This window comes from Seriola dumerili, unplaced genomic scaffold (assembly GCF_002260705.1).
Source record: "Seriola dumerili isolate Sdu_G_001 unplaced genomic scaffold, Sdu_1.0 BDQW01004451.1, whole genome shotgun sequence".
NCBI classification, from domain to species: domain Eukaryota; kingdom Metazoa; phylum Chordata; class Actinopteri; order Carangiformes; family Carangidae; genus Seriola; species Seriola dumerili.
The window spans coordinates 32501-47233 of NW_019178706.1; the positions used below are offsets into that span (position 1 = coordinate 32501).

General features: G+C 45.8%; 1 protein-coding gene across 1 annotated transcript in view; it reads left to right on the plus strand.

Moving 5' to 3' along the window:
* Positions 1 to 13580, plus strand: part of LOC111239790 (sodium channel protein type 4 subunit alpha B-like) — an 18373-nt gene extending 4793 nt beyond the window's left edge. Inside the window, exons 10-30 of the mRNA XM_022769696.1 lie at positions 1 to 194; positions 464 to 554; positions 754 to 980; positions 1126 to 1197; positions 1286 to 1387; positions 1486 to 1842; positions 2134 to 2323; positions 2503 to 2633; positions 2788 to 2821; positions 2946 to 3178; positions 3432 to 3605; positions 5290 to 5412; positions 6173 to 6457; positions 6630 to 6683; positions 6776 to 6913; positions 8724 to 8828; positions 9138 to 9408; positions 10331 to 10913; positions 11638 to 11782; positions 11860 to 11937; positions 12656 to 13580. The exon at positions 1 to 194 is cut by the window's left edge and continues 16 nt beyond it. Of these exons, the coding sequence (XP_022625417.1) occupies positions 1 to 194; positions 464 to 554; positions 754 to 980; positions 1126 to 1197; positions 1286 to 1387; positions 1486 to 1842; positions 2134 to 2323; positions 2503 to 2633; positions 2788 to 2821; positions 2946 to 3178; positions 3432 to 3605; positions 5290 to 5412; positions 6173 to 6457; positions 6630 to 6683; positions 6776 to 6913; positions 8724 to 8828; positions 9138 to 9408; positions 10331 to 10913; positions 11638 to 11782; positions 11860 to 11937; positions 12656 to 12808 (3740 nt within the window). The 3' untranslated portion in view covers positions 12809 to 13580. The remainder of the gene's footprint in view (positions 195 to 463; positions 555 to 753; positions 981 to 1125; positions 1198 to 1285; positions 1388 to 1485; positions 1843 to 2133; positions 2324 to 2502; positions 2634 to 2787; positions 2822 to 2945; positions 3179 to 3431; positions 3606 to 5289; positions 5413 to 6172; positions 6458 to 6629; positions 6684 to 6775; positions 6914 to 8723; positions 8829 to 9137; positions 9409 to 10330; positions 10914 to 11637; positions 11783 to 11859; positions 11938 to 12655) is intronic.
* Positions 13581 to 14733: the final 1153 nt, after the last annotated feature.

A 14733-nucleotide genomic window follows, 5' to 3' on the forward strand; every position in this document is an offset into this window, starting at 1 on the left:
GTACTTACACTACGATCATCTTCTTGGTCCTCGTCTTCCCCAGCTGTTTCCTCCTCCTCAGCCTCATTCTGGCGTTAGTTGCCAGGGTGACTGTTGAGCAGGACAGGGCCAATGTCGCCAAGGCCAAACAGAGGGAAGAAGAGTTCATTCAGATCCTGGAGGTGATGAAGAGGAGGGAGGAGGAGGAGGAGGAGGTAGGAACTAACGAAATTGTGAGGCACGATAATGTGAATAAACCTAAATCTTACACATAAATAATTACAATAATAATAATAATGATAATAACAGTTAAATACTGTAAATTAACAATGAAATAAAAACTACTGTCTGAGAATGTTCAAAATAATATTGTGGAATTATTCCTACTGGTATTAACATGAAACATGAAACAGCAGGAAGGTGAACTGAATTAATCATGTGAAAATAAACACCTATGTGTTTGTGTTTGTTGGCCTGCACACAGGAGGTCTCTGAGAAACAGCCTTTAGCACCGCAGGACAAAAGCTCAGCCGCAGTAACAAAGAGCCATGAGGAAGAACGCCCTGCTGTGGGGGGTACACACACACACACACACACACACACACACACACACACACACACACCTCTCTATACCGCTGAGGACCCTCACAGTGCCCAACATGAGAACACCTTAAATTACCATCAGTTTAACATGGAGCGGTTCCTGCTCACACTGTCTCTGTAGAGAACAGACAGGAAGTCGATGGTCTCAATAAGCAGCTGTGTGTGTTTCAGAGGTCAAGGAGGACCAGAGCTCGTGTCCTCCATGTTGTCTGGCCTTCCTGAAGTGGAACTGTTGTGGCTGCTGGAGGCGGTTGAAACAGCGGCTCCACACCTTCGTCATGAACCCGTTCTTTGACTTTGGAATTGTCGTCTGCCTCATATTTAACAGCATCCTCATGGCCATGGAACATTACCCAATGACAATCGAGTTTGCGGACCTGCTGTACATGACAGACCTGGTCAGTGCTAAAGAACAGTGGGGGTGTGGGGGGGGTATGGTTGTGCTAAAGGACTGAACCAACAGACGAGTCCAGCAGTTGTTCAAACAGGATTTGTTCTAACCCTGACTCCTGACCTCTGACCCCTGACCCCCCCTCTCTGCAGATCTTCACAATGATCTACACAGCCGAGGCGCTCCTCAAACTCGTGGCCTTGGACCCATACGGTTACTTCAAGGTCAGACTTTGTGTTTGTTACCAGCTCATTGATGGTGTCTGCTCTTCTGATAGAAATGTGTGTGATTGTTCTGCTGCCTTGGTTACAGGTCGGCTGGCACATACTTGACTTCATCATTGTCATCGTCAGTCTGATGGACGTGACAATGGCAGATGTCGAGGGTCTAAATGTGCTGTACTGCTTCAATGTGGTCAGTGTGGCACCATCATCATCATCACTAATTACCAAGTTCATCATTTAATATTATCAATATGACTTCCTCCCTGTGCCCTCACCTGTCTCGTCTAGATGCGGGTACTGAGGCTGGCCCGGTGGTGGCCAACCTTCCACACGTTGATCAAGATTATGTGGACTGCGGTCTGGGCCCTAAGGAACCTGACTCTCATTCTGCTCATCATGGTCTTCGCCTTCACCGTCGTCGGCTTGCAGCTGTTCCAGAAGGACTATGAATCCAACGTCTGTTGCATCGCTAATGACTGCGAGCTTCCTCGCTGGCATATGAACGGATTGTTCCAGACATTCCTCCTCATCTTCAGGATCTTTTGTGGAGAGTGGATCGAGACCATGTGGGACTGCATGATGGTCTCGAATCAGAGCGTGTGTCTGATCTTCTTCATGACAGTCGTGGTGATCGGATACCTGCTGGTGAGTCTCTTTCTCTATCTGACCAGACCCTGGTTTACTCCTTCAGACTACAGCAGGTCCAGGTCTGGGGCCATGATCGAGGTTGTGTCTTAAATCTTGAACAGTGAAACAGTTGACCAGGGATTAATTGTTCATACCAGTGTAGGTACAGGTCATGAACTTCCCCTGGCCTTGTTGCAGATCCTGGCTCTGTTCGTGACTCTAGTTTAGGTTCTGGGTCTGTTGTTGGAGGTCTTGATTCTGTTGCTACTCCAGCCACAAATTATGAATATGTTCCTGGCCTTGTTTCAGGTTCTGAACCTGTTCCTGGCCTTGCTGCTGAGCTCAGTCAGTGCTGTTAATCTGGCAGCTCCAACAGAACAAGGAGAAAACAATCCGCTGTTCGCCATAAACCAGATCAAAGGGTGTGCAGCTCGGACCAGGACCTGGATCCTGGAACATTTGCAAGGAAAGAAGAACCATGTCAACCCTGACCCCAAAGGTTGGTCTGTTTACTTTGCAAGTACCGAGCAGTTTGTTTCCGGGGTCTGTAGTTTGCAGATTTTAGAGTTCAGGGTGTTTCAGGTTTTTGGAATCCAGTTTGTTGATGATGAGACTGAAGACTGAAGGTTCGACAGAATGTTTTGTGTTGTGATCTTCCTGGTTGTTTTTTATCGTAAGTGGTCGACAGTAAGAAAGACAACAAGAAGGAGTACGTGGGCTTGACCTCTATGACCTCAGACCAGTCGGTGTCAGAGGTCGTGATCGAGTCCAATACGCCTGAAAATGAAGACAAGGAGAAAAAGCAACAAGTAAAACATTTTCTATTGATTTTTTTTGTCTTCACATAAAAATCAACGTTGTCTGAAGCAGATTGATTTTTTTAGTCATATTCATGAACTCCTTCATAAGTAACAGTAAACAAACGAATATATCGTTTATTTATGATTTGTATTTGTTTAGCAGGATGAAGACAATAAAAATCACAGAGAAAACACACCTGAAGACTGCTGCTGTCACAGTACGACACACACACACACACACACACACACACACACACACACTCATTGACATAATGCATAATCCTAACCTAAAACTAAACCTGATTCTAACTCCTGAACCAGGACTTAAACAGCCCTTTGAAGGTATGTCAGAAAGTGAGGACTGGTGTGTGTGTGTGTGTGTGTGTGTATGTTTTTCATGTTGTTACCATTGCTGTCCGTTCCTGAATGTAGACACGTCCCGGGGCACATGGAGGGTTTGGTCTAACTTCAGGAGAGCCTGTTTCTCCATCGTGCAACACAAATGCTTTGAGACCTTCATCATCTCCATCATCCTCCTCAGCAGTGCAGCTCTGGTAAACACACATTATTACGATTAATGAATATACAGTAATATGGATAACTGTACCCTGAACTGAACCAGCTGTTGTTCTGACCCAGTCTTATTTGTATGTTAATCTTGGGTCACTGGAACAAAACAGTGTTTTGTCTTGGTTGGGTTTCTATCCTTGAGTGCTGGGTAAAGTTAACCCATCGGTTCAGTTTTAACCCTGTCAGTCAGTGAAGGTAAACACCTGGTCAGGTGGTAACGTGTGTGTATGTGAACAGGTGTTTGAGGACATCCACCTGCAGCAGCAGACAGTGTTACAGATGATTCTGGACAGAGCAGACCAGGTGTTCACCTACGTGTTCCTCCTGGAGATGCTTCTCAAGTGGATCGCCTATGGATTCAAGAAGTACTTCACCAGCGTCTGGTGCTGGATCGACTTCCTCATCTTGGCCGTAAGAACAGATCAATAACACTGATTATTGGTAATGTTTGAATTTGAATCCAGATCCAGGTCCATTTTTTTCTGCTCATTAGAGTGGAGTTGAAAGTCTGCAAATGAAGAAACTTACCAATCAGACTTCTGATGAACTCGTATGTGATAGTATGTTACAATGATTTTCTATTCAAAACTTTAGAGGTTGGTTAATTTCAGAAAAGTCTTACAGGTCTAGTCTGGTCTAGTCTAGTGTAGTTTAGTCTGGTCTGGTCTAGTGTAGTTTAGTCTGGTCTGGTATAGTTTAGTCTAGTCTAGTGTAGTTTAGTCTAGTCTGGTCTAGTCTGGTCTAGTCTGGTCTAGTCTAGTGTAGTTTAGTCTAGTCCGGTCTAGTCTAGTGTAGTTTAGTCTAGTCTGGTCTAGTCTAGTGTAGTTTAGTCTGGTCTGGTATAGTTTAGTCTAGTCTAGTGTAGTTTAGTCTAGTCTAGTGTAGTTTAGTCTAGTCTAGTGTAGTTTAGTCTAGTCTGGTCTAGTCTGGTCTAGTCTAGTGTAGTTTAGTCTAGTCTGGTCTGGTCTAGTGTAGTTTAGTCTGGTCTGGTCTGGTATAGTTTAGTCTAGTCTAGTGTAGTTTAGTCTAGTCTAGTGTAGTTTAGTCTAGTCTGGTCTGGTATAGTCTGGTCTAGTCTAGTGTAGTTTAGTCTGGTCTGGTCTAGTCTAGTGTAGTTTAGTCTGGTCTGGTATAGTTTAGTCTAGTCTAGTGTAGTTTAGTCTAGTCTAGTGTAGTTTAGTCTAGTCTAGTGTAGTTTAGTCTAGTCTGGTCTAGTCTGGTCTAGTCTAGTGTAGTTTAGTCTAGTCTGGTCTGGTCTAGTGTAGTTTAGTCTGGTCTGGTCTGGTATAGTTTAGTCTAGTCTAGTGTAGTTTAGTCTAGTCTAGTGTAGTTTAGTCTAGTCTGGTCTGGTATAGTCTGGTCTAGTCTAGTGTAGTTTAGTCTGGTCTGGTCTAGTCTAGTCTAGTCTAGTGTAGTTTAGTCTGGTCTAGTCTAGTTTAGTCTAGTCTAGTGTGGTCTGGTCTAGTCTAGTCTAGTCTAGTCTAGTCTAGTCTAGTCTGGTCTGGTCTGGTCTACTCTACCCTACTCTAGTCTGGTCTGGTCTAGTCTAGACTAGTCTGGTCTGGTCTGGTCTGGTCTGGTCTACTCTACCCTACTCTAGTCTGGTCTGGTCTAGTCTAGTCTGGTCTGGTCTGGTCTGGTCTACTCTACCCTACTCTAGTCTGGTCTGGTCTAGTCTAGTCTGGTCTGGTCTGGTCTAGTCTAGTCTAGTCTGGTCTGGTCTGGTCTACTCTACCCTACTCTAGTCTGGTCTGGTCTAGTCTAGTCTGGTCTAGTCTGGTCTGGTCTGGTCTGGTCTGGTCTACTCTACCCTACTCTAGTCTGGTCTGGTCTAGTCTAGTCTGGTCTGGTCTGGTCTGGTCTAGTCTAGTCTGGTCTGGTCTGGTCCGGTCTGGACTATTGTTCTCTAATCTAGTTTGAGACCAGCAAGATTCACAATGATGTGAAAAAATCATAGCATACAATTTTTTTCTGATGCTAACAAGTTCCTCATATGTCTTATTATTATTACAATAATAATACTATAATATTTCAATTACCTGCAAGTGATTGATGTATGATTATTGAGGCATGATAAGTATGATGTCATCACCAGGTCTCTCTGATGTCAGTGACTGTCGACATGCTGGGATACTCTCAACTGGAAGTGGGCCTGATTCTGAGGACTCTGAGAGCTCTGAGGCCCCTGAGGGCCCTGTCTCGCTTCCAATGCCTAAGGGTAAGACAGTCACAGACAGACAGAGAGAGAGACAGACAGTTATGGTCACTTACAGTCTGGCCAGATAGCATGTTAGAAGTTAGGTCTGGGACTACAGTAGTACACTATATCGGTCTTCCAACCTGTCTCACTCTCTGTACCTGGCTCACCCTCTCTACCTGTCTGTCTGCAGGTGGTGCCGAAGGCTCCAGCAATGTATCTGTACCTGTCTCACCCTCTCTCCCTGTCTGTCTGCAGGTGGTGCCGAAGGCTCCAGCAATGTATCTGTACCTGTCTCACCCTCTCTCCCTGTCTGTCTGCAGGTGGTGCCGAAGGCTCCAGCAATGTATCTGTACCTCTTTCACTCTCTGTACCTGTCTCACCCTCTCTACCTGTCTGTCTGCAGGTGGTGCTGAAGGCTCCAGGAATGTATCTGTACCTCTTTCACTCTCTGTACCTGTCTCACCCTCTCTACCTGTCTGTCTGCAGGTGGTGCTGAAGGCTCCAGTAATGTATCTGTACCTCTTTCACTCTCTGAACCTGTCTCACCCTCTCTACCTGTCTGTCTGCAGGTGGTGCTGAAGGCTCCAGTAATGTATCTGTACCTCTTTCACTCTCTGAACCTGTCTCACCCTCTCTACCTGTCTGTCTGCAGGTGGTGCTGCAGGCTCCAGCAATGTATCTGTACCTATCTGACTCTCGGTACCTGTTTGTCTGCAGGTGGGGCTGCAGGCTCTCGTAGTGAATCTGTACCTGTCTCACTCTCTGTACCTGTCTGCAGGTGGTGCTGCAGGCTCTGGCAGTGACGCTCCCAGCCCTGTTTGATGTGCTGCTGGTGGCTCTGACCGTCTGCTTAATGTTCAGCATCGTTGGAGTGAGGCTGTTTGCTGGAAAGTTCTCTTACTGTTATAATACGACATCAGAGCAGCTGCTCCTCGATGAGGAGGCGGGCAACAAGACCGACTGTTTCATTCTGATCGACGAAAACTTTACTGATATCGTCTGGAAGAATGCAAAGTTAAACTTTGACAACGTGGGACAGAGTTACCTTTCACTGCTGCATATGGTCAGTCTGAACTCTATCACACAGGAAGTAAACATCATGGTGGCTCCTCACAATGAACACAAGGAGCTGTTATCAGCTGCTCTGTCACGTCTCTTTTACTTTATCTCATGTTTACATTCCGAGCGGCAGGTTGACAATGAGCCTCCATGTTCTTCTGTGTTGTTTCTGTCAGGCGACATTCTCAGGCTGGTTGAACATTATGTACGCAGCAGTGGACTCCACACAGGTCAGGACACCTACTGATGGTTTTACTGGTGCACATACTGGTACTGGTTCTGTACTGGTGCTGTACTGGTATTTTTCTGTGTCTGTGTACAGGTGGAATCTCAGCCAGTGTATGAGAACAGGCCCTACATGTACCTGTACTTCATCTGTTTCATCATCATCGGCTGCTTCTTCACCTTCAACCTCTTCGTCAGAGTCTTCATCAACATGCTGGACCAGCTGACACACAAGATATGTCTCTATACAGACTGGGAGACAGACTGGGAGACAGACAGGCTGAGAGACAGACAGGCTGAGAGAGAGACAGGCTGAGAGACAGACAGGCTGAGAGACAGACAGACTGAGAGACAGGCTCAGAGATAGACAGGCTGAGAGAGAGACAGACAGACTGAGAGAGAGACAGGCTGAGAGACAGACAGGGTGAGAGACAGACAGACTGAGAGACAGGCTCAGAGATAGACAGGCTGAGAGAGAGACAGACAGACTGAGAGAGAGACAGGCTGAGAGACAGACAGGGTGAGAGACAGACAGACTGAGAGACAGGCTCAGAGATAGACAGGCTGAGAGAGAGACAGACAGACTGAGAGAGAGACAGGCTGAGAGACAGACAGGGTGAGAGACAGACAGACTGAGAGACAGGCTCAGAGATAGACAGGCTGAGAGAGAGACAGACAGACTGAGAGAGAGACAGGCTGAGAGACAGACAGGGTGAGAGACAGACAGACTGAGAGACAGGCTCAGAGATAGACAGGCTGAGAGAGAGACAGACAGACTGAGAGAGAGACAGGCTGAGAGACAGACAGGGTGAGAGACAGACAGACTGAGAGACAGGCTCAGAGATAGACAGGCTGAGAGAGAGACAGACAGACTGAGAGAGAGACAGGCTGAGAGACAGACAGGGTGAGAGACAGACAGACTGAGAGACAGGCTCAGAGATAGACAGGCTGAGAGAGAGACAGACAGACTGAGAGAGAGACAGGCTGAGAGACAGACAGGGTGAGAGACAGACAGACTGAGAGACAGGCTCAGAGATAGACAGGCTGAGAGAGAGACAGACAGACTGAGAGAGAGACAGGCTGAGAGACAGACAGGGTGAGAGACAGACAGACTGAGAGACAGGCTCAGAGATAGACAGGCTGAGAGAGAGACAGACAGACTGAGAGAGAGACAGGCTGAGAGACAGACAGGGTGAGAGACAGACAGACTGAGAGACAGGCTCAGAGATAGACAGGCTGAGAGAGAGACAGACAGACTGAGAGAGAGACAGGCTGAGAGACAGACAGGGTGAGAGACAGACAGACTGAGAGACAGGCTCAGAGATAGACAGGCTGAGAGAGAGACAGACAGACTGAGAGAGAGACAGGCTGAGAGACAGACAGGGTGAGAGACAGACAGACTGAGAGACAGGCTCAGAGATAGACAGGCTGAGAGAGAGACAGACAGACTGAGAGAGAGACAGGCTGAGAGACAGACAGGGTGAGAGACAGACAGACTGAGAGACAGGCTCAGAGATAGACAGGCTGAGAGAGAGACAGACAGACTGAGAGAGAGACAGGCTGAGAGACAGACAGGGTGAGAGACAGACAGACTGAGAGACAGGCTCAGAGATAGACAGGCTGAGAGAGAGACAGACAGACTGAGAGACAGACAGGCTGAGAGACAGACAGACTGAGAGACAGGCTCAGAGATAGACAGGCTGAGAGAGAGACAGACAGACTGAGAGAGAGACAGGCTGAGAGACAGACTGGGAGACAGACAGACTGAAAGACAGACAGGCTGAGAGAGAGACAGGCTGAGAGACAGACAGACTGGGAGACAGACAGGCTGAGAAACAGACAGGCTGGGAGACAGACAGACTGAGAGAGAGACAGGCTGAGAGACAGACAGACTGGGAGACAGACAGGCTGAGAAACAGACAGGCTGGGAGACAGACAGACTGAGAGAGAGACAGGCTGAGAGACAGTTCAGGTGCTGAACCAGTCTCAGGTTTTGTTTTGTCTTCGTCTCCATCAGTTAACTGTTGTCTCTCTCTCATCTTTACTTGGGAGGGAAACATCTGTTTATGACGGAGGAGCAGCAGAAATTATCCCGGGGCATGAAGAGACGGTTGTCCAGGACAACTCGAAAACCTGTTCCACGACCTCAGGTGGGTTCACTGACTTCCTGTCCAGCTGTGTTCACACCACATGGCTGTGGAGCTCAGGTTAGAGGTCACATGTGCTCCAGGATCCTGGTTCTAATGTTCTAATGAATCCAGGTCCGACTCATGACTGAGCTGAGTCATGGGCCTTGTGCAGGTCAAGTGATGAACTCTGAGCTTTAATGAATATAGGACCTGGTTCTCTGGATCTGCTGATGTTTTACAGTCCAGACGTTTTTAAGCTTGATACTTCAGGTTAGGGTTAGGTTCAGGTCTTCCAGCTGTGACGTCCTGTTTGTCCTCCTGCCTCTCCAGAACAAGTGCCGGGCTCTGCTCTTCGACCTGGTGACCAAACCGGCTTTTGATGTCTTCGTGGTGGTGGTGATCTGCTTGAAAATGGTGACTCTGATGGTGGAGACGGATGAGCAGAGCAACGAGAAAGATTTAATTCTGCACTGGATCAACTTCGTTTTCATCATCATCTTCCTCATTGAGTTCCTTCTGAAGATCATCGCCCTCGGACGGCACTACTTCTCTGACTGGCTGAACATCCTCGACTTTGTCGTCATTATCTTGTCCATTGTGGGTGAGTTGGCCAATTTTCATGTGGTGATGTCATCTTCTGCCCCAACCTCCCAGCATTCCACGTGTATAGTGCAACTAATTGATATGAATGAGTTTTTAGTCCTCTGCGCCGGTGACAGTCAGAGCAGCAGCCATTTGGTTTTCAGGTTGTCTGTCCGTAGACACGGTGTCTCAGTAATGCCTTGACACAACTCCTTCAAATTTGGCACAAATATTCCGTTCCGCCAATCCGTCGTTGTCATCTTGCCAGTGCCTGACTCCGCTGAACTCCCGGCGAATCCAAAAATGGGCCAAGGGGAGGGGCGAGTGTTGAGGCCGGATGTCGGTGCATATCAGCTTCTGGCAAGCATATGCTCACCCACCTGTCACTCAAAGCAGCCCAACCTCAATTATGCAGAACTTTAAGCCTTAATAAAATTCAAATGAGTGAGTTATATAAAAATTCACATCCATACAGGTGTCATGAGGGAAGAAATCAGCTCTAGAGACCAAAGCAGTTTCTGTACCAGGCTGTAAACATGTTTATTTCTGCTGTAAAGTTGGACATTTTAACATGGGAGTCTATGGGGACTGACTCACTGTTGGAGCCAGACTCTAGTGGTCGTTGGAGGAACTGCAGGTTTTGGTACTTTTTTTAGCTCATTTATGTAGTTGATAGGGGCAATGCAATTTAACATAGTTTCAAAATAAGGTATGACGCTAATGTGCTGCACAAAGGGTTGATAGCTATTGTTAATTCTCTAACCCTGTTGGGAATGACTTCAGTGGCAGCTTCATTTTTCAGCCTCGGACGTTGATGCTTAGTGCAAACTCAGTGTATCTGCTAGTGGTGCTACTCCTAGTCTGGCTTCACATTGTAACCTACAATAGAAGAAGAAAGTGTTTCAAATTTCTTTCTTTCTTTCTTTCTGTCTTTCTTTCAGGTATGTTCATATTCGACTTCCTGGAAAAATATTTAATCTCACCAAACTTCTTCCCTGTGCTCCGACTGGCTCGTATAAGTCGTATCATCCCTGTCATTCCCTGGCTTGTAGCCTTTGTGTTGTCACTCCCTGCCCTCTTCAACATTTGCCTCCTCCTCTTCCTCCTCATCTTCACGTACTCAATCTTCGGCATGTTTAGCTTTGCCTATGTGAGAAACGAGCACCCATTGCTTTACTTTGAGACTTTTGGGAGCAGCATGATGTCTATGTTTACTTTGACCACTACAACTGGACTGGACTTTCTGCTGAGGCCCATCCTGGATACGCCTCCGGACTGCGACCCGTACATGCAGAACCCAGGATCGACCGTCTTAGGGAACTGTGGCAGCCCAATACTGGGCATCATCTTCTTCTCCTCCTACATCATCCTGTCTGTCCTGCTGGTGGTCCACATGTACATTGCCGTCGTCCTGGAGACCTTCAATATGGACGACACTGAGAACCTGAGTGACAATGAACTGCAGATGTTTTATAAAACCTGGAGGATGTTTGACACTGATGGCTCACAGGTCATACAGTACAGGTGAGTCCAAACTCCATACAGTACAAACTGATACTCTCATCACGGAAAATATTTTCCTGTTTCATCTTATTAAACTTCAGTCAACTCTTAGAAACTCTAATCGACTCTTAGTGACTCTTTTGTAGTCGTAACGACCACTCAACTCACTTTATACTACGAGTCACATTCACCAATTCACACACAGACTCACACAGCACATACAGTGCTTTTCTACCAAATATACACACGATACATCGGGGGCAATTTGGGTTCAGTATCTTGCCCACGGACACAACTTTTAGTGGACGACCCGCTTTTCCTCCTGAGCCACAGGTGCCACAAGTGGAAGCTTACAGATAGAAAACAGAAGAGGACCTACGTCAGAGCTCAGATGTACTCCACACTTCAGTGAGGCAGCAGATAAGATAACAATAACGAGACAAATATTCATTTGCAGTGTCTGCGAGATATATGAGATAGAATACAGAATAAGATACAGGAATCTACTGTGTCTAATGCAGAACTAAGGTCCAGTAAGATCAGGGCAGACCACCACCACAACCACAACCACATCCACCAGCAGCAGCAGCAGCAGCAGCAGCAGCAGTGAGGAGATCATTGGTCTCTGAGCTGACTCAGTGCTATGCCTTGCTTTAAATTTAGATTCACACTATTGTCAGATATCCTAAATGATGGACTCTGGAAGTCTCTAGTAGACTATAATGTTCTCCATTGTGTTCAACAGTCAGCTGTCAGATTTCTGCGACACTCTGCAGGATCCTCTGAGGATTCCCAAACCAAACACAATCAAACTGATCCACATGGATCTGCCTCTGCTTCCTGGAGACAAGATCCACTGTACAGATGTCCTGCTTGCATTCACTGCAGAGGTAACATTATTATTATTATCATCATCATCATCATTATTATTATCATCATTGTTATCATTATTCTTACCTGTGTGCAGGTATTTGGTGATTCAGGACAGAGGGATGCTATCAAAGCCAGAATTGAGGAGAAGTTCATGACCAACAAGTTGCCCAAGGTTCTGTTCTGTTCTATTCTATTCTCCTTAGTTTAGGATATTAGGAATTTGGTTTTGTATGAATTAATGCTTATTCCACAATTGAACTGTATCCATAAATGTTTAAGCACCAAACTAAAATTAGTTGACAAAAATGAAAATGAGTTGACTGAGACAATCGTGAGTTTCTCTGAAACTGCAAACAGAGAAAACACACCCATATGATCAGTGACAGTAAAGAAAATACATTAGTCTTTTTATTTATTAGATAGTGTTCGATGTGTGTATCATGTACAATATATTTTACAGCAGGAATCTGTGTTGACAGCTGCTGACTCTCACTGTATGCAGACGACTGTGCTCTTTATGTTCAGATGTCTAAATCAAACTGATTTGTAGGGAGAGGTTTATTTTGAAAGGAAAACAGCTGGTAATACTTTTTTGCCCCTAAACCTATGTCCTTTATGAGGTTTAATTAGTCTTAAAAGCATGCATAAGACTGCACGCATTGTGTGATGTGAGCGCTCAGAACAGATTTGTGAGCAGGAAACCTTCCTCAACAGAGAGCATCTCTTCTCCGTGGAGCAGAGATGTTCCCTCGTGAGGAAGGTTTTCCACTTGTGGATCTGTTGTGAGCGCTCACATCACACAGACACACAGTTTTTGTGCGAAAAACTTTTGAGATGACTTAAACGCCATAGTCCTACCTGATGTAATAGATGACCCCTGTTTCCTGCAGCTGTCATATGAACCAATCAGCAGCACCCTGCAGAGAAAACACGAGGAGGTGGCAGCGACGGTGATCCAAAGAGCATACAGGAAACACGTCCTGCAGGACAGAGATGTGGAGGCAACAGCAGCAGAGCCAGCAGGTGGCGCTTCAGGTGTTTAAGGGTCCTCTCACCTGGGAACACCCCTCTCAACACAATGACTTCCTGCCACATGAGAACCTGAGGAAGTCTGTAGTCCACAACGACCAATCACTGAACTTCACTTTGACATTATTCACAAACCAGAAATGCCACAGTAGTAACAGTAGTAAACATCAAGTAGCACTGAGGCTGATGGGAACGCACCTGGTCATAAACCAAAGTAAAGGAGTTGAGGAGAAGTCAGAGGATGATCAGTTATTACAGTTCATCCTCTGGGGAACATGAAGGTCTGAACCATATCAGATGTTTGACAGGAGGTCAAAGTGATCAGATCACACAGTGGACACATAAACATATTAATCAAGACTGATTAAAACCTGCACACATATTCATACGTGCTTCTAACACACTCTTACACATTTATACAAATATTTTATACTTTTAGTTTCATATTTGTCAAAGTTTTTCCTGACAGTGTTTTTATACTCCACAACTGAAGTCGAGGGAAAATACTCCAATCCTGTTTGTTTCTAACCATACGTGTCATTACCTTGACGTTTCATCATTAACCTATATCATTAGTTAACAGCTAACCTGTTGGATATATCCCCTTACAATAATAAAATATATAATTCATGTCAGAGACATTTAATAACCACTTAATTCTGACCCTGTGAACAGTTCATGGACATGTGCAGCAGCAACACTCGTCTCATTACGTAGCTTCATCATGGACATTCTCTCTAATTAGAAAAGAAACAGGAAAAGAGGCATCAAGTCAGATGTTCCTAATAAATCTGTCTCTGTCTCTCTGTCTCTCTCTCTCTGTCTCTGTCTCCCTCTGTCTCTCTCTCTCTCTCTGTCTCCCTCTGTCTCTCTCTGTCTCTCTCTGTCTCCCTCTGTCTCTCTCTGTCTCTCTCTCTCTGTCTCTGTCTCCCTCTGTCTCTCTCTGTCTCTCTCTCTCTCTCTCTGTCTCCCTCTGTCTCTCTCTGTCTCTCTCAATTCTTGTCTTCGATCTTCTTCTGGTCTGCTCTCGCTCTCTGTCTCCCTCTGTCTCTCTCTGTCTCTGTCTCTCTTGTCTCTCTCTCGTTCTCTCCTCCGTCTCTCTTGTCTCTCTGTCTCCTCTCTCTGTCCTCTGTTCTCCCTCTCTCTCTCTTCTCTCTCTCTCTCTCTGTTCTCTCTTCTGTCTCTCTCTGTCTCCTCTGTCTCTCTCTCTCTGCTCCCTCCTCTCTTCTCTCCTCTGTCTTCTCTCTCTGTTCTCTCTCTCTCTCTCTCCCTCTGTCTCTCTCTGTCTCTCTCTGTCTCTCTCTCTCCTCATCTCTGTTCCCTCTGTCTGTCTCGTCTGTTCTTCTCTTCTTCTCTTTTCTTCGTCTTCGTCTCTGTCTCTCTCTGTCTCTCTCTCTGTCTCTCTCTCTGTCTGTCTCTCTCTCTGTCTCTCTCTCTCTCTGTCTCTCTCTCTCTCTGTCTCTCTCTCTCTCTCACACACACAAACACACACACACACACACTGGTTGAGTTTTCTGTTGTTGTCTCTGCTGTAAAACATCACATGGTTTAAATTCATGTCAATTAAATAAATGAAGCAGAGCAGTAAGTGTCCCTCTCTTAAATTCATTAAAAGAAAATAAATCTGTTTCCTCCATTGCTTTGAGGATTACCCATAACCCTTTGCTGTTACTACTCCATGCAAGTACAAAGTTACAACAGCAGGTGGCAGAGCTGTCCCATATAACCTAAAACGTTTTCACAGCGACTGTTCGGGTCAAAGGAACATTACATTACATCAGTACTCAGTACTACATCAGTACTCAGTACTACATCATTACATCAGTACTCATTACTACATTACTACATCAGTACTCATTACTACATCAGTACTCAGTACTACATTACTACATCAGTACTCAGTACTACATTACTACATCAGTACTCAGTACTACATTAC